Genomic DNA, 25911 nt, shown 5'->3' with positions numbered 1-25911 from the left:
GCACAGGAGGGGGAAAAGGCCTGGCAGCGAAGGGGTTAAGTGCTATGTAAAACTGAACATTCAGTTAAACTACAGCACTACGCTCTGTCAGAACTGCAGCCAATCAGAGCCTGTCTCCAAAGCTAAAGTCTGCCTGCCAGACCTGCGACCAATGGAAGCACAGCAAATGTGGGTCAATCTGAGCCCCCACTGGCCGATTGCTCAAGTGAAGGCAAAAAACTTAAACGGTGAACGTTCATCGCCGCAGGAAGTGACGTACACGTCTCCGTCTGAGCATGTTTCATTGTGATTATTTTGAATGTGGACATGCGCAGTCGGTTATAACATAGTGACTGACGGAACAGCAGTTTTAGGTAAACGGTAATTGGTTATAAGGAGCGATCAAGGGTTGTGTTGACTTTCAATTTCTGCTCCGTGAGGTTTTTCCTGATCAACGCGAGAAGCTGTCTGATTTTTTTTGTTGATTACGGTTGCCTAGCAACATCTGCCTGTGGCTATGATGATGATCCTAAGGGAAGGCAAGGTGCGTGACGTTTTTGTTTTTTTAAACAATCTGTTGATATCTATGGGGACTTAACGTTTCTTTGTCGGGCTGCAGACCCTTGTGTTTTTGTGGCTGCTCTGATGGAACTTAAGGGAAAAAAGTCGTCCTTGAGATCAGGTAGGTGGCGCAGCAGTGCGGCAAAACCGGTTCCCTAAAATAGCACTGTTGAGGGACTGCCTCAGGCACTCACAAGCTTTGGCAAAGCGGATAGGTTTCACCTTTTGTCTTTGCCAGTGCTTTTTGTCAATGCTTTTCAGCATTGGCTAAAAAAATAAAGTGGTTATTGCCCATGCCGTAAGGTAATTGGAGAAATAAACAAGCATAGGCAAAGAAAATTGGTCGTGCCAATGTGAGCTATTTTTTTGGCAATGTTTTGTAGTTATGCTCTACAGCTGCACGGATTCTTTGCAGTGTGGCTAAAACTAATTTCAAAAAGTGCCGTGACGCAGCCAGAGCTAATGTGATTTTTTTTTTTTAAAGTTCAGTAGTGCTATGCGCATATTAGTCCTTTTTTATTATTGTTTTTAGCCATGTTGCACTGCAGCCATACTGCTATACAGCATGGCTACAAATCATCGCCAAAGTTGTCAGTGCCTATACTGTACAGCATGAACAAAAGGCAATGGCATAGCACAGTGGTTCCCAACCTTTTGACTTCTGTGGACCCCCATTTTATCAATACTGGAGCCCGGGGACCCCCACTGAATCATTATTGGAACACGGGGACCCCTGAGGAGTCATTACTGATAGCTGGGACCTAATATTATTAAATGTTTTAAGCAGCCGCGGACCCCCTGAGGAGAGGATTCGCGGACCCCCAGGGGTCCCCAGCCCACAGGTTGGGAACCACTGGCATAGCAAATAGTCTCAAAAGAGAGACCTGTTGGCTTTGCCAATGCTTCTTATGTCTTGGCACAGTACCTCTGTGAGTCAGAGCAAATCAGTTAATCTCCTGATGCGTGAAAAAAAATATACATTTGGCGAAAAATCCTAGCACTTAAAGAAAGTAATTGCATCCATGTCTTAGTGAAAACAAATTTGAAAGCAGATAACATCTGCTCTCACAATAAAAGTACTATTGTCTGTTCACACAATAAACATCCATTTCAAAGGAGAAATGAGCTTCTTTGAAATGCGCGTGGCACAATAAAACATAGTCAAATGGCAAAAAATTTCACAAGGAGAACAGGGAACAAGAAGAAAAAATAAAAGTAGTGCTTCAATCGCATCTTGAGCAGTGGAAGGACAGCAGTCAAGCTGAAGCGATCAGTACATGGCTCAAGCCGAAAGAAGGGGAGGTGAAGCCAGCATGCACTGGCCAATTAGAAGGTAGCAAATGAGAGTGAGATTGAAGACAACAAATGTTAAGCAATGGGCAGGCTACAAGCCCCTTGTTTTATACAATATCTCTTGCAAGTGGAGTGCATACAGTGCATGTACTGTTGCAGGCGAGAACTAAACACAACGCGCTGATGTATATGCAGGTATGCACCACCATGCATGTGCGCACATTCTTTGGAATGCAGTGGCCATTTGTTTATTTTATTTTTTTAAATTTACATTTCCAAGATGGTGGACTCACATCTTGGACCTGTAAAGTAAAACAATTTAAAATAAATCGTTCGCAAAATTGCATTCGGTGAAAGAAGTGGCCTAGTCGCAAATTGTAGCTGCCAGGCTTTCCTAAAAAGTGAATTTAAAATAAAAAAAAATACATTGAATAAAGATGTTGAGGGCAGGAGAGCAGTGAAGGAGGCGGGGGGTGGCGGGCAGAAGACAATGCAGCCAAAGAGCAGCAGTGTGCAGGAAGGATATGGTAAGGGCAGAGGTGCCCCGGGGAAGGGTTAGGATGGGACATTAATAAAGCTAAGCAATTAGGGAAGTGATGGAGGATACAACAAACGAACTTGGGTTGGGACACCAACTCAGAGAGTGTGCTGATGGGGCTGTGAAGAGGGATGCAGGGTGAAGGCAACAGTAAGAAAACACACACTCCCATGAAGTGCTGAAAGAAGAAACAAGCTATGGCATAGCCAATAGGTCTCGCTTTTGGGAGAGATTGTATTTTTGTTTTCTCTATTCCACAGTAGCTGTGTGGATAGTAAGTGTAGATTGTTTTTTACATGGCAGGTGAAAAGATTTACCCCACCACTTCCAGCCTTACTAGAGCAAACTAACAAACTAGATCGCTAAAAATAGCTGGTCCCCAGAGAGTGGGTATGTTATCTAGGCTGGGTTTTTTTGTATAGCATGCCGGAATCTGTAAACAACAGTTCCACAGGTTCCGTATTCAAACACAAATGATCGGGATGAGCGGCTTTAAAAAAAAGCTGCTTTGCTACGGAATTACTGCGTCAATTTGAGGTGTTAGTTTTGTTTTTACAGATTGTGTGTTCCATTAATAATCTCTGAGGTTATGGCTTATTCTGAAGTACAGAAAGTCACAGAAAATAAAAATTTATTTTTTTCTCTCATGCGTTTGCCAAAAGAATGTTGTGTTTGAATAGAAGCACATCTACTCGCACCACTTAAAGAAAAATAATTTTCAAAAGTCCGCGTTGGCTGAGAACCACCTTTTAACGTGCAGAATATTTTCAAGGAGCCCCCTCTGTAGAGAAAAAAATGCTCTTTTTACCAGCCCTGCGCCTCTCATGATCACCAGCAATAGGCATTCTAGAAGAATGTCTGATGTCTGGCCGGATGGTCACTTTTAACAGCTAGATTTAATTGGGATATGAAGCGAAGTTGTGTGTGTTTGTACTTTTGTGTCTTTGTATGTGTGTGCCCGCGTGTGGTGTGTGCGTGCCCGTGCATTGTTGTGTTTGTGCAGATCCTGGAGGGGTGGGAAGGTGGCAAACTTTGTATGTAATATTGTAGTCCTTTAAAAGATGAAACAAATAATTTTTTAAGCCCAAGGCACGCTTAGGTATATTAAATCATGTCCCCTCCCTTTTCCAAGTTAAAAGTAGCACCCAGATTTCATACTGGGAGACTTTTTAATTAGGATGTGAATTAATAATTATGATAAGGTATGAAATTGTGTCTTAGTTTAGATGGGGACTATGTCCTTGCTAGACACTGCTGGAAGACAGCGAGGCACTTACCCCCGCATCTCTGGACCAGCAGAAAAAAAGAAAAGGGGCGACCCCTTTTATTCCAAGATGTGCTTAAATAGTAACACAAAATATGTGCATTTTTGTATTTTTGAAATGAACAAATCCACTGTGCATGTTTTGCATAATAAAAAAAAAAACCAGCAAATTAACCTTCAAACTTTTCAGGAGCATATTCAAGAAACACTGACACCAGTGCAACTTCTAAATAACTATTTTACACTTCTTTTGTTGTTTGTATACTACGATGTCGGGAAAAGGGTAATTTGTAAATGTAAATTAATGAAATAAGTGTGAGACAAAATAATTTGGTTGTGGCACGTATTTTACATGGAAAAACTCAATGTTACTCAGTCTAGGCAAAGTTCAAAATATTTACAGGTGCCCTCGTGGCAGGCGACAATGGAGCTGGTTAAACGCGTGCAAGAGACATTCTGCTTTTGTCTGCATGTCGTGTGTTCCAATCCTGGCATGGTCAAGCCAGCTCTCTAGTTCCCCAAGGTCTAGCGTCATGGTAGCGCCTCTTATAGCACAAAGAAAGAGTGAAAGGTGTTAAAAGGTGTTCTTAAACAACAAGTTAAGTTATGAAATGCTGCAAAATAAATTTTCTAATTTTGGGCATGATATTGTTAGGTTGTACATGGGAAAATTAACTGGAAGGGGCGGCCGCTTGTGTGCAGCAGTTAAGAGCTCTGCAATTGATGTAGCAGGTTGCATTTGTAAGGGAAACACAGTGGATTTGTGCAGAAGTTTTTCAGTTCAGCTTTTTGCGACTGTTATAACAGCAAATTAGTGTTGCACATCAAATTTTTGATTTTTGGTTGAAATTGGCTAAACAGAGCAAAGCAACATGGAAAGGGTTTTGTACCTCAGAGGCCCGAGATAAGAAAAAAATCCTGTTAGAAAACATACATTGAAACCCAAGTCCCGGCACTTCCTGAGCACAAGAAAAACAGCATTAAATCTGTCTGAATGTACAGCAGAGGCGCGTGCGCGTAGGCTCCTGGGAGTCCTTGCAGTGGCGATGACCAGCTCTGGTTGATGTGCTGATGAAAGAAAGGCACAAGATTCCAATCGAGCTGGACTTCGAAAAGTAGGAGGAGCAGCTGTTCAAGGAGAGGAAGAAACAAGCAGCCACAGCTACCAGAGCAGGAAACAAATTAAACACGCATTTCAACTGCAATGGCTCTCGCCTTCGCTCGAGTTAGACCTATTAGCTTTTTTTTGCACACAAACTGAAAAAAAAAAAAAGGAAAACAGATACCATAAGCAGTCAGTTCAAAGCGCCGCCGTGAGCTCGCAGACACAGACAAAAGAAACAAACATTTACAATGCAAGAACAGAAAGTGTGCGAGGGAAAGTAATGAATGGAATAAACAAAGTCACACATGCCTGCAGATGAAAATAAGTAATAAACTAGAGCCCTGTTAACAGAAACAGACTGGAGCCACTGAAACATCCAGCGCGCTGGTCAGATGCTATTAGCCTGAGAAAAAAGTAATCCCTAAGCACATGCTACATAGGCACAAGTGGAAGGATACAAGTACTAGGGCCATGCTCCAGGGGAGTGGACAACTGTGGAAAAGGTGGGACAAAGAGCAAGGATTGACCACTAGCAAGCAAGGATTTTTTAAGGACACTGAAACAAACCAGTGAAAAAGCAGAGACCCCACATAGAAGTATATACTAAAGTATATACAAGAGGTCTCGGATGCTCGACCTAAAAAGTAGTTCTGTTAATGTAAGCAATGGAAGGATACTAGTGTAGGAGGCTGGCCTGGCTTGTAGTGGGTACCAAGGGGTACTTACACTCTGTACCAGGTCCAGTTATCCCTTATTAGTGTAGAAGAGGTGTTTCTAGCAGCTTAGGCTGATGGAAGGTAGGTATAGCAGAGCAGCTTAGGCTGAACTAGGAGACATGCAAAGCTCATACTATACCACTGGTGTCATATGCACAATATGATAAGAAAACACAATACACAGATATACTAAAAATAAAGGTACTTTATTTTTATGACAATATGCCAAAAGTATCTCAGTGAGTACCCTCAGTATGAGGATGCCAAATATACACAAGATATATGTACACCATACCAAAAGTATGCAGTAATAGCAAAAGGAAGTAATGCAAGCAATGTAAAGTTACAGTAGATTGCAATAGGACCACATAGGTATCGGGGCAACACAAACCATATACTCCAAAAGTTGAATGCGAACCACGAATGGACCCCAAACCTATGTGAGCTTGTAGAGGGTCGCTGGGACTGTAAGAAAACAGTGAGGGTTAGAAAAATAGCCCACCCCAAGACCCTGAAAAGTAGGTGTAAAATGCACCTATATTCCCCAGAGAGCACAGAAGTTGTGATAGGGGAATTCTGCATGGAAAACCAACACCAGCAATGCAACCAAAGTGGATTTCCGGACCTGAATACCTGTGGAACAAGGGGACCAAGCCCAAGAGTCGCAACAATGTCGAGAGTGGGCATATGCCCAAGAAATGCCAGCTGAGAGTGCAAAGAAGCTGCCACCGGATGGTAGAAGCTGTGGATTCTGCAAGAACGAAGAGGACTAGGAACTTCCCCTTTGGAGGATGGATGTCCCACGTCGTGAAGAAGCTTGCAGAGGTGTTCCCACGCAGAAAGACCACAAACAAGCCTTGCTAGCTGCAAGGGTCGCGGTTAGGGTTTTTGTATGCTGCTGTGGCCCAGGAGGGACCAGGATGTCGCCACTTTGGATGAGGAGACAGAGGGAGCGCCCAGCAAGTCAGGGAGCCCTCACAGAAGCAGGCAGCACCCGCAGAAGTACCGGAACAGGCACTTAGAAGAGGAGTGAACTGGAGTCCACGCGAAGTCACAAAAGGGAGTCCCACGACACCGGAGGACAATTCAGAAGGTTGTGCACTGCAGGTTAGAGTGTCGGTGACCCAGGCTTGGCTGTGCACGAAGGAAATCCTGGAAGAGTGCACAGTAGCTGGAGCAGCTGCAAATCACGTGGTACCCAGCAATGTAGTCTAGCGTGGGGAGGCAAGGACTTACCTCCACCAAACTTGGACTGAAGAGTCACTGGACTGTGGGAGTCACTTGGACAGAGTTGCTGACTTCCAGGGACCACGCTCGTTGTGCTGAGAGGGGACCCGGAGGACCGGTGATGCAGTCTTTTTGTTGCCTGCGGTTGCAGGGGGAAGATTCCGTCGTCCCACAGGAGATTTCTTCAGAGCTCCTGGTGCAGAAAGGAGGCAGGCTACCCCCAGAGCATGCACCACCAGGAAACAGGCGAGAAAGCGGCAGGATCAGCGATACAAGGTTGCAGTAGTCGTCTTTGCTACTTTGTTGCGGTTTTGCAGGCGTCCTGAGGAGTCAGCGGTCGATCCTTTGGCAGAAGGTGAAGAGAGAGATGCAGAGGAACTCTGATGAGCTCTTGCATTCGTTATCTAAAGAATTCCCCAAAGCAGAGACCCTAAATAGCCAGAAAAGGAGGTTTGGCTACGTAGGAAGGAGGATAGGCTAGTAACACAGGTAAGAGCCTATCAGAAGGAGTCTCTGACGTCACCTGATGGCAGTGGCCACTCAGAGCAGTCCAGTGTGCCAGCAACACCTCTGTTTCCAAGATGGCAGAGATCTGGAGCACAATGGAGGAGCTCTGGGCACCTCCCCTGGGAGGTGCAGGTCAGGGGAGTGGTCACTCCCCTTTCCTTTGTCCAGTTGCGTGCCAGAGCAGGGCTGGGAGATCCCTGAACCGGTGTAGACTGGCTTATGCAGAGATGGGCACCATCTGTGCCCATCAAAGCATTTCCAGAGGCTGGGGGAGGCTACTCCTCCCTAGCCCTGACACCTTTTTCCAAAGGGAGAGGGTGTAACACCCTCTCTCTGAGGAAGTCCTTTGTTCTGCCTTCCTGGGCCAGGCCTGGCTGGACCCCAGGAGGGCAGAAACCTGGCTGAGGGGTTGGCAGCAGCAGCAGCTGCAGTGAAACCCCGGGAAAGGTAGTTTGGCAGTACCCAATTCTGTGCTAGAGACTCGGGGGATCATGGAATTGTCTCCCCAATGCCAGAATGGCATTGCGGTGACAATTCCATGATCTTAGACATGTTACATGGCCATGTTTGGAGTTACCATTGTGACGCTATACATAGGTAGGGACCTATGTATAGTGCACACGTGTAATGGTGTCCCCGCACTCACAAAGTCTGCGGAATTTGCCCTGGAGGATGTGGGGGCACCTTGGCTAGTGCCAGGGTGCCCACACACTAAGTAACTTAGCACCTAACCTTCACCAGGTGAAGGATAGACATATAGGTGACTTATAAGTTACTTAAGTGCAGTGGTAAATGGCTGTGAAATAACGTGGACGTTATTTCACTCAGGCTGCAGTGGCAGGCCTGTGTAAGAATTGTCAGAGCTCCCTATGGGTGGCAAAAGAATTGCTGCAGCCCATAGGGATCTCCTGGAACCCCAATACCCTGGGTACCTCAGTACCATATACTAGGGAATTATAAGGGTGTTCCAGTATGCCAATGTGAATTGGTGAAATTGGTCACTAGCCTGTTAGTGACAATTTGGAAAGCAGAGAGAGCATAACCACTGAGGTTCTGGTTAGCAGAGCCTCAGCAAGACAGTTAGTCATCACACAGGGAACACATACAGGGCACACTTATGAGCACTGGGGCCCTGCCTGGCAGGGTCCCAGTGACACATACACTAAAACAACATATATACAGTGAAATATGGGGGTGACATGCCAGGCAAGATGGTACTTTCCTACAACAAGTCATTCATTCAAAAGGATGGTACAGACGCAGTGCTCAAGTGCAGTGCTCAAATGCAGTGCTCAATTGGAGGGACAAACACAAGAATAGGAAGCAAACCCACAAATAAGAAGGAATCAAATTAGTTCATCTCAGAAGGGTTGATTGAGGGCATTTGAATAGTTCCATAGAAAGTATTGTTAGGAAAGCTAACTAATCCCAGTACCTTAGTCACTCTGTGATTCCTATAACTGAATGCAACAGATCCACATTCTTGAGTGTAAAAACATATCACGACCTGAGGTAAACTACATAAGAGAGCAGATGCCATGGCATCACAACATAAATTGAAAGGTCAGTGCAAGCTGGAGGGTATATTTGTTGGAGGGAGCAGACTGGAGACCTTGGCAAGTTGTAGCTGAAGAGAGATGTACGTGAGGTTAACAGAGACCCTATATATTTCAGTTGGATTGTTTTCTAAGCATTAAAAAAAAATGCATTGATAAAGTTTTGTAAATTTAGATGTTTCTATGGTGGTTTAATGCATGATTTCTTATAACTGGTTCCACTTATTTTACCCTTTTTATATGATGAAATGTAGACGTAATTCCACAGATTTGTATGTATTCTCCCTTATTTCTTGAGCCTCAATTGGATTTTTCTAAAGTCGTTCTTTCCTTCTGTGTCTGTGTAAGATAGGTGATTGTTGTTTGGTGCAACTAGAGTGCAACATTATGTGGTGTGAGAAGGTAGCCTCTTTCTAGCCTTGTTACCCCCACTTTTGGCCTGTTTGTGAGTGTATGTCAGGGTGTTTGTCACTGTTTTCACTGTCTCACTGGGATCCTGATAGCCAGGCCTCAGTGCTCATAGTGAAAACACTATGTTTTCAGTATGTTTGTTATGTGTCACTGGGATCCTGCTGGTCAGGACCCCAGTGCTCATAGGTTTGTGGCCTATATGTATGTGTCACTGGGACCCTGTCACACAGGGCCCCAGTGCTCATAGGTGTGCATGTATATGTTCCCTGTGTGGTGCCTAACTGTCTCACTGAGGCTCTGCTAACCAGAACCTCAGTGGTTATGCTCTCTCATTACTTTCAAATTGTCACTGACAGGCTAGTGACCATTTTTACCAATTTACATTGGCTTACTGGAACACCCTTATAATTCCCTAGTATATGGTACTGAGGTACCCAGGGTATTGGGGTTCCAGGAGATCCCTATGGGCTGCAGCATTTCTTTTGCCACCCATAGGGAGCTCTGACAATTCTTACACAGGCCTGCCACTGCAGCCTGAGTGAAATAACGTCCACGTTATTTCACAGCCATTTTACACTGCACTTAAGTAACTTATAAGTCACCTATATGTCTAACCTTTACCTGGTAAAGGTTAGGTGCAAAGTTACTTAGTGTGAGGGCACCCTGGCACTAGCCAAGGTGCCCCCACATTGTTCAGAGCCAATTCACTGAACTTTGTGAGTGCGGGGACACCATTACACGCGTGCACTACATATAGGTCACTACCTATATGTAGCTTCACCATGGTAACTCCGAATATGGCCATGTAACATGTCTATGATCATGGAATTGCCCCCTCTATGCCATCCTGGCATTTTTGGTACAATTCCATGATCCCAGTGGTCTGTAGCACAGACCCTGGTACTGCCAGACTGCCCTTCCTGGGGTTTCACTGCAGCTGCTGCTGCTGGCAACCCCTCAGACAGGCAGCTGCCCTCCTGGGGTCCAGCCAGGCCTGGCCCAGGATGGCAGAACAAAGAACTTCCTCTGAGAGAGGGTGTGACACCCTCTCCCTTTGGAAAATGGTGTGAAGGCAGGGGAGGAGTAGCCTCCCCCAGCCTCTGGAAATGCTTTGTTGGGCACAGAGGTGCCCAATTCTGCATAAGCCAGTCTACACCGGTTCAGGGACCCCTTAGCCCCTGCTCTGGCGCGAAACTGGACAAAGGAAAGGGGAGTGACCACTCCCCTGACCTGCACCTCCCCTGGGAGGTGTCCAGAGCTCCTCCAGTGTGCTCCAGACCTCTGCCATCTTGGAAACAGAGGTGCTGCTGGCACACTGGACTGCTCTGAGTGGCCAGTGCCACCAGGTGACGTCAGAGACTCCTTGTGATAGGCTCCTTCAGGTGTTAGTAGCCTTTCCTCTCTCCTAGGTAGCCAAACCCTCTTTTCTGGCTATTTAGGGTCTCTGTCTCTGGGGAAACTTCAGATAACGAATGCATGAGCTCAGCCGAGTTCCTCTGCATCTCCCTCTTCACCTTCTGATAAGGAATCGACCGCTGACCGCGCTGGAAGCCTGCAAACCTGCAACATAGTAGCAAAGACAACTACTGCAACTCTGTAACGCTGATCCTGCCGCCTTCTCGACTGTTTTCCTGCTTGTGCATGCTGTGGGGGTAGTCTGCCTCCTCTCTGCACCAGAAGCTCCGAAGAAATCTCCCGTGGGTCGACGGAATCTTCCCCCTGCAACCGCAGGCACCAAAAAGCTGCATCTCCGGTCCCTTGGGTCTCCTCTCAGCACGACGAGCGAGGTCCCTCGAATCCAGCGACACCGTCCAAGTGACCCCCACAGTCCAGTGACTCTTCAGCCCAAGTTTGGTGGAGGTAAGTCCTTGCCTCACCTCGCTGGGCTGCATTGCTGGGAACCGCGACTTTGCAAGCTTCTCCGGCCCCTGTGCACTTCCGGCGGAAATCCTTCGTGCACAGCCAAGCCTGGGTCCACGGCACTCTAACCTGCATTGCACGACTTTCTAAGTTGGTCTCCGGCGACGTGGGACTCCTTTGTGCAACTTCGGCGAGCACCGTTTCACGCATCCTCGTAGTGCCTGTTTCTGGCACTTCTCCGGGTGCTACCTGCTTCAGTGAGGGCTCCTTGTCTTGCTCGACGTCCCCTCTCTCTGCAGGTCCAATTTGCGACCTCCTGGTCCCTCCTGGGCCCCAGCAGCGTCCAAAAACGCCAAACGCACGATTTGCGTGTAGCAAGGCTTGTTGGCGTCCATCCGGCGGGAAAACACTTCTGCACGACTCTCCAAGGCGTGCGGGATCCATCCTCCAAAGGGGAAGTCTCTAGCCCTTGTCGTTCCTGCAGTATTCACAGTTCTTCAGCCTAGTAGGAGCTTCTTTGCACCAACCGCTGGCATTTCTTGGGCATCTGCCCATCTCCGAGCTGCTTGTGACTTTTGGACTTGGTCCCCTTGTTCCACAGGTACCTTCAGACAGGAATCCATCGTTGTTGCATTGCTGATTTGTGTTTTCCTTGCATTCTCCCTCTAACACGACTATTTTGTCCTTAGGGGAACTTTGGTGCACTTTGCACTCACTTTTCAGGGTCTTGGGGAGGGTTATTTTTCTAACTCTCACTATTTTCTAATAGTCCCAGCGACCCTCTACAAGGTCACATAGGTTTGGGGTCCATTCGTGGTTCACATTCCACTTTTGGAGTATATGGTTTGTGTTGCCCCTATCCCTATGTTTCCCCATTGCATCCTATTGTAATTATACATTGTTTGCACTGTTTTCTAAGACTATACTGCATATTTTTGCTATTGTGTATATATATCTTGTGTATATTTTCTATCCTCTTACTGAGGGTACACTCTAAGATACTTTGGCATATTGTCATAAAAATAAAGTACCTTTATTTTTAGTATAACTGTGTATTGTGTTTTCTTATGATATTGTGCATATGACACTAAGTGGTACTGTAGTAGCTTCACACGTCTCCTAGTTCAGCCTGAGCTGCTTTGCTAAGCTACCATTATCTATCAGCCTAAGCTGCTAGACACCCTATACACTAATAAGGGATAACTGGGCCTGGTGCAAGGTGCAAGTACCCCTTGGTACTCACTACAAGCCAGTCCAGCCTCCTACATTGGTTGTGCAGCGGTGGGATAAGTGCTTTGAGACTACTTACCACTCTTGTCATTGTACTTTTCATAAGAGAAAAATATACAAAACAAGGTCAGTGTATATACACATAGCCAAAAAGTTTTGCATTTCCTCTTTTCACTCTTTTCTAAGTGCTGAAAAGTACTTCTAAACTTTCAAAAAGTTCTTAAAAGTTTAAAAAGTTTTTTTCTGTCTTTCCAAAAAGTTCTGAAAACTTTTTTCTCTTTTTCTATCACTTTAACTCTCTCTAAAAATGTCTGGCACAGGCCAAAAAGTTGAACTGTCCAAACTTGCATATGATCACCTTAGCTGGAAAGGAGCAAGGAGTCTCTGCATAGAGAGAGGTTTGAGTGTAGGGAAGAATCCTTCCTTAGAACTGTTAATTAATATGCTTAGAGTACAGGATAAGGCCATAAGTGCCCAATCTGTAGAAAAAGTAGCTAATGGTTCTCAATCTGATCCAGGGACTCCCCCAGGAAAAGGTTCAGGAAAGAAACTTCTCAGCCTGCCCATTACTAGACAGTCTAGCATAGTTGGTACAGAGGTTGAATCACATCATACTGATGATGTGCTCTCACATTATGCTGGTAGCCAAGCTGTTAGGGTGCCCTCTGTAAGGGACAGGTCTCCTTCTGTTCATTCCCATCATACCTCTGTATCTAGAAATGTCCCTCCCACCCACCCTGATGACAGATTGTTAGAAAGGGAGCTCAATAGATTGAGAGTGGAGCAAACCAGACTGAAGCTCAAGAAGCAACAGCTGGATTTGGATAGACAGTCTTTAGAAATAGAGAGGGAAAGACAGAAGATGGGTTTAGATACCCATGGTGGCAGCAGCAGTATTCCCCATAGTCATCCTGCAAAAGAGCATGATTCCAGGAATCTGCATAAGATAGTTCCCCCTTACAAGGAGGGGGATGACATTAACAAGTGGTTTGCTGCACTTGAGAGGGCCTGTGTTGTACAGGATGTCCCTCAAAAGCAGTGGGCTGCTATCCTATGGCTATCATTTACCGGAAAAGGTAGGGATAGGCTCCTTACTGTAAAAGAAAATGATGCTAACAATTTCCAAGTTCTTAAGAATGCACTCCTGGATGGTTATGGCTTAACCACTGAACAGTACAGGATAAAGTTCAGAGATACCAAAAAGGAGTCTTCACAAGACTGGGTTGATTTCATTGACCAGGCAGTGAAGGCCTTGGAGGGGTGGTTACATGGCAGTAAAGTTACTGATTATGACAGCCTGTATAACTTGATCCTGAGAGAGCATATTCTTAATAATTGTGTGTCTGATTTGTTGCACCAGTACCTGGTAGACTCTGATCTGACCTCTCCCCAAGAATTGGGAAAGAAGGCAGACAAATGGGTCAGAACAAGGGTGAACAGAAAAGTTCATACAGGGGGTGACAAAGATGGCAATAAGAAGAAAGATGGTGAAAAATCTCAAGATAAGCATGGGGATAAGGGTAAAACCAAAGATCCCACTTCAAATCTTAAACACTCTTCAGAGGGTGGGGATAAAACAAATTCTTCCTCTTCTTCCCAACCTGCACACATTAAAAAGCCTTGGTGCTTTGTGTGTAAAAATAGAGGCCATAGGCCAGGGGATAAGTCCTGTCCAGGTAAACCCCCTGAGCCTACCACCACTAATACATCAAGCTCTAGTGCCCCTAGCAGCAGTGGTACTAGTGGTGGGACTGCTGGCAACAGTCAAGCAAAGGGTGTAGTTGGGTTCACTTATGGGTCCATAGTGGAAACTGATGTAATCAGTCCCAAGACAGTTTCTGTCACACCTAGTGGCATTGGCCTTGCCACACTGGCTGCTTGTCCCCTTACAATGGATAAGTACAGGCAGACAGTTTCAATAAATGGTGTTCAGGCCTTGGCCTACAGGGACACAGGTGCCAGTTTCACTTTGGTGACTGAAAACCTAGTGCCTCCTGAACAACACATCATTGGACAACAGTATAAGATTATTGATGTCCATAACTCCACTAAGTTTCTTCCCTTAGCTATAATTCAGTTTAGTTGGGGTGGAGTTACTGGCCCTAAGCAGGTGGTGGTATCACCTAGCTTACCTGTAGACTGTCTCTTAGGTAATGACCTAGAGGCCTCAGGTTGGGCTGATGTAGAGTTTTATGCCCATGCAGCCATGCTGGGCATCCCTGAGGAATTGTTCCCTCTCATTTCAAGTGAAATGAAAAAGCAAAGGAGAGAAGGCCTGAAAACTCAGGATCCCTCTCCATCAACAGGTAAAAAGGGTATCACAGTATCCCCTAACCACCCTACCATTCAGGATACCATTCCTGTGGTGGGAGAAACCTCTCCTGGGGTGGCACCTGTTCCAAGGGAATCATCAGCTGGCAAAGCTGGACTCCCTGAGGTGGAAGTACCTCTCTGTGGGATAACTAACATTGGTGAGAAAAACAGCACCATTTTAGTTAACATGGAGCATCCCTCCAACCCTCCCAGAGAAACTTTAGTGCAGAAACCCTGCACTACCTCACAACACTTAGGACAGCATCCCTGCCCTAGTGTGGAGCTCATAGGACAGCATCCCTGCCCTGCTCCAACTCAAGAGAAACAGCATCCCTGTTCTCTCTTCCAGCCAAATGGACAAAGTTTTTGCCCAGCTATGGCTTTACTGAGACAGCATCCCTGTCTGGCATTTCCATCATTACAAATAGGTTCAGTGGATAATTCCCACTGCTCTAAACTAAAACTTACTGATAGAAACTCTGAAAATACATCTTCACATTGTTGGTTAGCTAAAAAACTTCAAACAGGGTGGTTTACATCCCCACAGGGAAGTAACCATATAGTGGATGATAAAGGGAGTAACCAGTCTATTGCAGAGCTACTCTCTACTTATCACCACTTAGACAATAAAGTCTCAACTGGCCAAGGTTAGCCTTATTGTCCTTCGTTTGGGGGGGGGTTGTGTGAGAAGGTAGCCTCTTTCTAGCCTTGTTACCCCCACTTTTGGCCTGTTTGTGAGTGTATGTCAGGGTGTTTGTCACTGTTTTCACTGTCTCACTGGGATCCTGATAGCCAGGCCTCAGTGCTCATAGTGAAAACACTATGTTTTCAGTATGTTTGTTATGTGTCACTGGGATCCTGCTGGTCAGGACCCCAGTGCTCATAGGTTTGTGGCCTATATGTATGTGTCACTGGGACCCTGTCACACAGGGCCCCAGTGCTCATAGGTGTGCATGTATATGTTCCCTGTGTGGTGCCTAACTGTCTCACTGAGGCTCTGCTAACCAGAACCTCAGTGGTTATGCTCTCTCATTACTTTCAAATTGTCACTGACAGGCTAGTGACCATTTTTACCAATTTACATTGGCTTACTGGAACACCCTTATAATTCCCTAGTATATGGTACTGAGGTACCCAGGGTATTGGGGTTCCAGGAGATCCCTATGGGCTGCAGCATTTCTTTTGCCACCCATAGGGAGCTCTGACAATTCTTACACAGGCCTGCCACTGCAGCCTGAGTGAAATAACGTCCACGTTATTTCACAGCCATTTTACACTGCACTTAAGTAACTTATAAGTCACCTATATGTCTAACCTTTACCTGGTAAAGGTTAGGTGCAAAGTTACTTAGTGTGAGGGCACCCTGGCACTAGCCAAGGTGCCCCCACATTGTTCAGAGCCAATTCACTGAACTTTGTGAGTGCGGGGACACCATTACACGCGTGCACTACATATAGGTCACTACCTATATGTAGCTTCACCATGGTAACTCCGAATATGGCCATGTAACATGTCTATGATCATGGAATTGCCCCCTCTATGCCATCCTGGCATTTTTGGTACAATTCCATGATCCCAGTGGTCTGTAGCACAGACCCTGGTACTGCCAGACTGCCCTTCCTGGGGTTTCACTGCAGCTGCTGCTGCTGGCAACCCCTCAGACAGGCAGCTGCCCTCCTGGGGTCCAGCCAGGCCTGGCCCAGGATGGCAGAACAAAGAACTTCCTCTGAGAGAGGGTGTGACACCCTCTCCCTTTGGAAAATGGTGTGAAGGCAGGGGAGGAGTAGCCTCCCCCAGCCTCTGGAAATGCTTTGTTGGGCACAGAGGTGCCCAATTCTGCATAAGCCAGTCTACACCGGTTCAGGGACCCCTTAGCCCCTGCTCTGGCGCGAAACTGGACAAAGGAAAGGGGAGTGACCACTCCCCTGACCTGCACCTCCCCTGGGAGGTGTCCAGAGCTCCTCCAGTGTGCTCCAGACCTCTGCCATCTTGGAAACAGAGGTGCTGCTGGCACACTGGACTGCTCTGAGTGGCCAGTGCCACCAGGTGACGTCAGAGACTCCTTGTGATAGGCTCCTTCAGGTGTTAGTAGCCTTTCCTCTCTCCTAGGTAGCCAAACCCTCTTTTCTGGCTATTTAGGGTCTCTGTCTCTGGGGAAACTTCAGATAACGAATGCATGAGCTCAGCCGAGTTCCTCTGCATCTCCCTCTTCACCTTCTGATAAGGAATCGACCGCTGACCGCGCTGGAAGCCTGCAAACCTGCAACATAGTAGCAAAGACAACTACTGCAACTCTGTAACGCTGATCCTGCCGCCTTCTCGACTGTTTTCCTGCTTGTGCATGCTGTGGGGGTAGTCTGCCTCCTCTCTGCACCAGAAGCTCCGAAGAAATCTCCCGTGGGTCGACGGAATCTTCCCCCTGCAACCGCAGGCACCAAAAAGCTGCATCTCCAGTCCCTTGGGTCTCCTCTCAGCACGACGAGCGAGGTCCCTCGAATCCAGCGACACCGTCCAAGTGACCCCCACAGTCCAGTGACTCTTCAGCCCAAGTTTGGTGGAGGTAAGTCCTTGCCTCACCTCGCTGGGCTGCATTGCTGGGAACCGCGACTTTGCAAGCTTCTCCGGCCCCTGTGCACTTCCGGCGGAAATCCTTCGTGCACAGCCAAGCCTGGGTCCACGGCACTCTAACCTGCATTGCACGACTTTCTAAGTTGGTCTCCGGCGACGTGGGACTCCTTTGTGCAACTTCGGCGAGCACCGTTTCACGCATCCTCGTAGTGCCTGTTTCTGGCACTTCTCCGGGTGCTACCTGCTTCAGTGAGGGCTCCTTGTCTTGCTCGACGTCCCCTCTCTCTGCAGGTCCAATTTGCGACCTCCTGGTCCCTCCTGGGCCCCAGCAGCGTCCAAAAACGCCAAACGCACGATTTGCGTGTAGCAAGGCTTGTTGGCGTCCATCCGGCGGGAAAACACTTCTGCACGACTCTCCAAGGCGTGCGGGATCCATCCTCCAAAGGGGAAGTCTCTAGCCCTTGTCGTTCCTGCAGTATTCACAGTTCTTCAGCCTAGTAGGAGCTTCTTTGCACCAACCGCTGGCATTTCTTGGGCATCTGCCCATCTCCGAGCTGCTTGTGACTTTTGGACTTGGTCCCCTTGTTCCACAGGTACCTTCAGACAGGAATCCATCGTTGTTGCATTGCTGATTTGTGTTTTCCTTGCATTCTCCCTCTAACACGACTATTTTGTCCTTAGGGGAACTTTGGTGCACTTTGCACTCACTTTTCAGGGTCTTGGGGAGGGTTATTTTTCTAACTCTCACTATTTTCTAATAGTCCCAGCGACCCTCTACAAGGTCACATAGGTTTGGGGTCCATTCGTGGTTCACATTCCACTTTTGGAGTATATGGTTTGTGTTGCCCCTATCCCTATGTTTCCCCATTGCATCCTATTGTAATTATACATTGTTTGCACTGTTTTCTAAGACTATACTGCATATTTTTGCTATTGTGTATATATATCTTGTGTATATTTTCTATCCTCTTACTGAGGGTACACTCTAAGATACTTTGGCATATTGTCATAAAAATAAAGTACCTTTATTTTTAGTATAACTGTGTATTGTGTTTTCTTATGATATTGTGCATATGACACTAAGTGGTACTGTAGTAGCTTCACACGTCTCCTAGTTCAGCCTGAGCTGCTTTGCTAAGCTACCATTATCTATCAGCCTAAGCTGCTAGACACCCTATACACTAATAAGGGATAACTGGGCCTGGTGCAAGGTGCAAGTACCCCTTGGTACTCACTACAAGCCAGTCCAGCCTCCTACATGTGGTTTAACGCCTTTGTAACAAAATGAACCATTGAATAAGTTGTGACGTTCTGCCGTCTTTGTAATCATTTTCTCCGTCGTGTTCTACCTTTTTGTTGTGTTCCAAAACAATGAATAACTCCTCGCTTGACAGATATACCGGCTTTTGTCCTGTCAGTGTTTTATGCTCATTCATTGCTGTAAATGGAATGTTATCACACCTCCCTTGGGTTCCACTACTGCTGTTCTACTTTCAATCTTATGTTTATTATAAATATTTTCTGGCTAAAGTTAAAATGTAATCCGCATCTGTGCCCTACAATTGGAGCTATTTTGTAGCTGATCTTCATTTCTAATGCGTTTAACATTGTTTTACCCACTGATATCGGAAAGGCCATCTAACTCCATTGTAAAAAGTCAGACGTTGTCTCATCTTTGCAAAGGATATTAAAAATATCCTGTGGCCAGCAACTGTGTATACTGTACTACTTGACCTCCACTGGTAAAACGAGTAAGAAATTAGACGAGCAACAAGACAATATCTACCCTTCCTCTCACACTTTTAGTTTAAAACAGTTCACAATTTCCCATTATCAGCGGAGACTAGCTAGAACCTTACTTCTAACAATACCTTTGCTTAATAAGAAAACCTTAATTTTAGCCATGATTGGGTCAGAGCTGAACTACTGTAATCACATATGTCTTCAGATAACCAAGATCGCCGAAAAGATTATCTAGATAAACCAAATCCACGCAGCACAACTACTATTATTACAACAAAATGAATCACTTTTGCCTTTTAGGGAATCTTTTGCACTCGTTTGCCAGTAAACCAAAGCACACAATACAAAGTATTCAGTATAATATATCAGTGGTACTGAGGAGTATTGCCACTTTACCTGTGACAAAGATTTATCCATTTCAATATGGGCTTTGAGACCACAGAAAAAAAAGAGACAGAGTTGCCTTGGTTCAGAAGCGTCCACCTAAAGAAACTACATTTCCTTGAAAGTGAGAATGAAAAAAGACCATTTCCAATAAAAAACAATTGAAGACTGTCCTTTGTGAAGTGTGTTTTGTCTCATTGCAGTAATCCTTTAAATTCTATAGATAGTGCTAGAAAAGCGCATTTTCCCAGTGATTTTAAGTGCTGATCGTGTTAACCCTCGCTCAACAAAAAGATCCAGTGTAATTAAATACCAAACATGTAGAAGGACCAATAAAATAATTCAAAATTTTGTGAAATGCAGATGTGAGTGCAGGATGTGGGGGCCCTGCACGTGAAATCTGCTATTCTTAGAAATAATGTACAGGCTAACATTCCCTGTCATTATATTATTCTTGGTACAATGTTGAATGAGATAAATGTGTAAAAGGAAGGATGCAAAGTGACACACTTCCAATTACCCCAGTGGAGATTAGGAGAAGGATTTGAGTCTGACATTAAAACAACTCGCCAGGCTTTGAAAAGTGCTATAAGATCCAATTTAAATGACGTGCATTGGAGGCAATCTTTTTGGATCACAACCACTTCACCCGTAGTTCTCCTTTCCTAGTTGTGGCCAATGTTGTACTACCGGGACATTAGGAGAAAGTCAATAGTAGTAGGCCAGGTCTTATTTAGCCGGGTTCTGTCAAGACTAGTAAGTCGGAGTTGCTAGAGGCAATGGTATCAGTTACCTCTAATTTATGTTTTACCAGCAGTAGGCATCAAATACAGGAGGGCTTGACCTGCATGATGGGAGCCAGGTTCAGTCTTCCATGATTTGAATAAGGTTGTAGTGCTCAGATCTTGATGCAGGCAGATCCCTGCAAGTTTCTGAGACTAGGGGTGACATCAGTGTGAGTGCTGAAGGCCATGGGGTACAATGTTGAAAGTCTTAATTCCAATAAAATGTAATGCTAGTCAGTCTGTGTTGCTGCAAGTCTAATTATTTATTGGCACATAGTTCATGGCCATGGGTCATATAGACAAAGTGACAGTAGATAAGGGAGGTTGGGGTGTAGGAAGATGGATCATAGAGACTGGGTTCAGTAGAAAAGGGATGTTGGGGTGTGGAAAGATGAGAGCATGGGGGCCTGTAGAGTAGTAGGCTTTTGGAGCAGATGCATGATTGGATGCAGGTCATGAGATGTATTGCAAACTAGGGGCGGGTGGCTGGAAATGGACAGCAGTTTTGAAGTAGTAGACTGACCCACTGGAGTGCCAGTCATTTATTGGGCTGATTTTTTCCAATGAGAACTGTATCCAGATTCTTTACAAGGGATCGGAATTTGTTAATCTGAAAGTGTCTCATTTGTTTATTTTATTAAAAGTATTTGTGTAGCTCTGATATAGCTGCAATGGCCTTGTAACACTATGCCATAAATCTAGGCCAGAGTAAAGTAACTAATCCTAAATAGTGTTCTAGTTCAGTAACAGTCTATACATATACAGCTGTTCCTTAAACTGGTAATTGTAATGTGAAAAGGTGGGTCTTTGTTTTCTTTCAGAAAGCTGCCAGATTAGGGTTCAGTCTTGAACTCTCTGGTACATGATATCATCTTCATGGAACTGGACAGGAAAATGGCTATTTCAGTGTCTGTCTTTTTAGTGTCTCTGATAGGAGACTGGATTTGCAGTTAGTGAATCACTCACCTCCTGCAGCACATACCTTTCTTTCAGTTAGCTGGATAGATGGTTCAAAGATGTAAGTATCAGAGTCGCACCTTGTGGTAGGGTCTGGCTAAAAGCAAGAGGCAGATGTTTGTGTGGCAGAGGCAAGTAAGTGGAATATGGAGGTGTGATCTTTGGTAGTGACCAAAAGTATAATGTTGGGTGTGAGCAACAATTGGATTGAGCCTCTGTGATTAGCAGAAGGAAGACTGAGGGTGATGCTAGAGTTTTGGGCTTCTGACTTCTGGTAGAGAGTCAGGGAGTGGTCAAATATATGAGTGGGACAAAGCAAGAAGCATTGCTTTAATCCGTCTCATATTTATTTTTTTGGCAAGGTGGGCTAGCCTTCGAATATTAACAGATGTCTGTCACTCTTTTATGAAACCCACCTAAGTCTCATGAATTAACTGTGGAAGTACCTGTTGTAGCCTGTTTCCCAGGACTTTATGCAAAGCTGTACATCTGCATTAAGGATTGTCTTAGAAAATCCGTAGGTCAATATAAATAATCAATTAAGATTTTTTTTTTACAGTTTATGGATGACCTCAATGTCAGTTTCTGACATCGAGGTCAGCATTTTACTGACCTTAAAAAGTGAAACCCTGATCATGAGGGTAATTACTTGATAAATGTCTTTTAATATTCACCCATAAAGCTGTGAAGGTGAGTAGCTGTATAGGACTTGCCATGTCTGATATCCTTGAGTATTTATACTTCCACAATAGGACCTCTAATTCATTGCCCAGCTATATGTCATCTTTAGGAAGTGCAGCTGATCAAAGAGCTACCCCTGCTCTGTGGATTTACTGTGCGAAGAATTGACTTGTTTGTAGAAATCATGATATAACCTCACTTTCTCCATGTAGGCATATATTTGTTCTCCATTGTGGTTTCTTTGACTGAGAAAAAAATCAGTGTTGCAATTTCTGTGTAGTTTGTTGTCTAATGGCTTTTGTGGTTTGTCATACGTCTTGTATACTTTTTGTTTCAATGCTCGTAGGATCATTTCTGAAATATTAACTAACAACTTGTATAGGTTCCCCCTTACCCTAGTGAGAACTCTCAAATCAGCACATGATCCTGTCTGTTCCATTTTGCCTTTGCTAGTGCCTCTCCAGCTTGGATGGTACTGGGTTTCACTATTTTGCCACTGAGGGCAGGTCTAAGAATTTTTGCTGACATCTGCCTTCATATCATTCCACTACATTATGTAGAGATTATCTTGGTCATCATTCTGTTCTAAATAGACCTTGATGCCTCTGGGAACATTATCTCTCTTGGTTACTTACTGTAACAAGTATCCCCATTCAACTTGTATCGTTAGTAGCAAGTCAGTACTTCTAATGGCATTTGTCACTGGGGCATGGCCTGAGACCTTTATAGATCCGATGACTAAACCAGTGATTGATCTCTCAAGACAATTTAACAGGAAGATCATATGCACCCAAAAGCAGGTCCTTTATACCGGTAAGAAAAAGAAGTAATTTGGTAAATTGTCCCCCATACACTAATTAAGCTCAGACCTTACAGAGTAGTGGTTCTTAACCTGTGGTCTGGGTTCCCCTGGGGGGGACCCCGTTTCTACTTAGGGAGGCCGCAACTGTTTAGAACGCTTAATGATATTAACATATTGTTAGAGTGTATGTAAATAAAGAAGCAAAATGTAAAATAAAAATGTGAAAACGTTAAGTAAATCTGAAGAAATTTGCAATCGGAGGCTGAAAATTTTTTGGTGTCCTTATATTGATTCTTGGGAGCAGTGCAGATGCATCAAACAGAATATAGTGTAAAAAATTAGTGGCGTCAGTTGACTTTAGAAGCGCCCCACCTTCTCACTGAAATGAAAAGTTTGATTTCGTTTTTTATATTTGTGAACTAAATAAAATATTGTATAATTTGTGTGATTTTTATGAATGATTGTTTCTCTATTTTTTAAAATTGTTTTGAGGTTCAAATTATCCAAATTGCATAAGCTGGGTTCCTGTAATGACTCGCTGCTCCCCAGATTCCAATATAGCCTTAGAACCCGCCGTAGCGGGCTCTACCGGCTATTAAAGGCCCGATCCCCGCGTTAAATGCCCGAGCCGAAGGCGAGGGCATTTAACAAGGGAGAGGGACTTTAATAGCCGGTAGAGCCCGCTACGGCGGGTTCTAAGGCTATTAGAACATTCTGCCACTCAGGGCAGAATGTTCTATTAAAAAAAAAAATGTTCACGGAGCCTGAGGGGATTTAAATCCCCTCGGGCTCCGTGAGGCTTTGTTCACAGCTCTTGCTGTGAACAAAGCGAACATTGGAATGTTGGCGCTGCGGGCTTTTACCGGCCTGTAAAAGCCCGCAGCACTCCATTGTTTTCAATGGAGCCTCCAGCATTCCAATGTTCTAATAATGATTCAGTGGGGATCCCTGACTCCATTAATGATTAAGTGGGGTCCCCAGAAGCCAAAAGGTTAAGAGCCACTGTTCTAGAGTTTTATTAAAGTCAGTAGAGCCTGTCTAGAAGAGTCTGCACTGGGACCAGACCTATCCCCTTCCTGGTGAATTATCAAATTAATATCTTCTACCATAATCAGGAGGTCTTCTGCAAATCCTGCTATATTCTCCTGTCCCTTTATTAATAATTGTTCCTGCTGATGGTTCTGGTCACACTTTGCAAATATTGTGTACTAAACTGCGCCCAACCATGTTGTTTATCCGCACTGCCCTTCCCTTCCAGAGCCCTTATAGGAAGGGAGTAATGGTGAGAATGGCTACTTAGCAGGGCGTCTGCTGTACCAAAATTCAGCTTATTACATTTTCTAGATTTGGACCTCCTGAGCATCCTTTTTTCAAATGTATCTCTTTGAGTATCACAGTCTCTGCCCATGTGAAGCTGAGAAAATTGTGCATCTCCTCTCTTTTCACCAGCAAATTAACCCCCTGATATTAAGTGTATTGACTTTGAATGTTCATTATTATAGAGCTCATCGAGAATTTGAATGTGATACTCGCATTGTGGTGAATGGCCCTATTTACAAAGGCCAATCTACATGTGTGGATTAAGTCATGTTTAACTTTACTCTTGTACTCAGGTGAAAGTCTAGGCTTTTTTGCTGTTTACCATTTTCGAGGGTAAATTTGCACCTAAATGCAGACATAACGTCTCCACCTCCTCAGTCCATCTGGTGGAGACATCTATGACAGAATTTATAAGTGTTAAGCTGCTACTTGTTATAATTAGGCGGAGATCTCCCTAGAAGAGAGTACACAAAATAATAATGTAGTTGAATTCTTAAGAAAATATTAAAAGTATTTTAAAGTAAAATGAAACTACATTTAAAATGATTATTATTAACCTATAACAAATGAAATAAAAATTTACTGCACATTAACTCATCAAATCAAATAATTCCATATTTAAAATATTTTAATTTATAAATATGACTTTTAATCACAGTTTAAAAAAAAAAAATTACTGGCATTTTCACTTTCAATTATAGCTTATTAAATGTAAATAATAGCTTTGTGTATTTCTATTAATTAATGAGAAATTATTTAAAGTGTTTATTCTGTTTAATTTATTATACATTTTTTAATGTAATATAAATTATTTAGCTTTTTAACACTAAAACATTATGGCACTCATTACGACTTTGGCGGAATCCGACCAAGACTGCCGTGTAGAATACCGCCACCATACCGTCAGTGCTGGCAGTACGATGACCGCCATATTACCAGTTGCATCATGAAAACCGCCCAAATACAGCCACATATCTAACACCGCCCGGCTGACCGACGGCGAGAGAATGAGACTGTTTGACCACCAGCCCTGCCACGCCAACACCATTTCGTCCGCCCAATTATGTGTCAATTCACTGCCCAGCGCTACATGCACGGCAGTACTCGATTGGCAGAGCGCTCCGCCGCGGTTCAAAAAGATACCGCCAATAGTAGGGAGTACCACGTTGGACTGTGTCAGTACTCCACACCTGCACACATACACAAACCACACACACCTGCTTATGGCACTATAAAGGCCCCCACACACACCCACAATCCCTTGCGACTGCTTCGAACACCACACATTGTGACAACCCATTCACACAGATCCCAAACTCCACAGGCACATTTACACTGCACACACCACACAACTGCACGTATTGCAGCAGGCACACTTCACGCTCGCACACCAACAACAGAAGCCACCTGCACCCACATCCAACACCCCCTCTCCACCAACCACCCCACACTGCACCCCTCCCCCCCCCCCCACACACCCAACATGGCACCTCAAAAGCACCCACATTTCACTGACAATGAGTTGAGAGTCATGGTTGTTTGGAGCCCAGATCCAGCAGACATCGTTGCCAAGGAAAACGGAATTATGGCAGAGGATCGTTGTAGGAAGCTGGCATGGCTTGTAGTGGGTACCGGAGGTACTTACACCTTGTGCCAGGTCCAGTTATCCCTTATTAGTGTAGAAGAGGTGTTTCTAGCAGCTTAGGCTGATAGAAGGTAGCTATGGCAAAGCAGCTTAGGCTGAACTAGGAGACATATAAAGCTCCTACTATACCACTGGTGTCATATGCACAATATCATAAGAAAACACAATACACAGAAGTACTCAAAATAAAGGTACTTTATTTTTATGACAAAATGCCAAAAGTATCTCAGTGAGTACCTTCAGTATGAGGAAAACTTATATACACAAGATATATGTACACAAACCAAAATTAGGTAAGTAATAGCAAAAGTAATGCGAACAGTGTAGAATTACAGTAGATTGCAATAGGAGCACATAGGTATAGGAGCAACACAAACCATATACTCCAAAAGTGAAATGCGAACCACGAATGGACCCCAAAACTATGTGAGCTTGTAGACGGTCGCTGGGACTGTAAGAAAACAGT

At 44.7% G+C, this 25911-nt stretch overlaps 1 protein-coding gene across 8 annotated transcripts in view; it reads left to right on the top strand.

Annotated features, from left to right (window-relative positions):
- The first annotated feature begins 292 nt into the window (after window positions 1-292).
- The window catches only part of LOC138296083 (zinc finger protein 773-like), a 464416-nt gene continuing 438797 nt past the window's right edge, over window positions 293-25911 (top strand). For 5 of the 8 annotated variants that reach the window (XM_069234908.1, XM_069234906.1, XM_069234907.1 and 2 more), the window contains exon 1: window positions 307-523. In XM_069234908.1, the coding sequence (XP_069091009.1) occupies window positions 497-523 (27 nt within the window). In that variant the 5' untranslated portion in view covers window positions 307-496. The other 3 variants (XM_069234911.1, XM_069234909.1, XM_069234910.1) reach the window with 2 other exon arrangements.

This window comes from Pleurodeles waltl, chromosome 5, assembly GCF_031143425.1.
Source record: "Pleurodeles waltl isolate 20211129_DDA chromosome 5, aPleWal1.hap1.20221129, whole genome shotgun sequence".
In the NCBI taxonomy this organism is placed as follows: Eukaryota; Metazoa; Chordata; class Amphibia; order Caudata; family Salamandridae; genus Pleurodeles; species Pleurodeles waltl.
The sequence above is the reverse complement of the archived record's forward strand: the minus strand, read 5'-3'. Positions and strand labels throughout refer to the sequence as shown.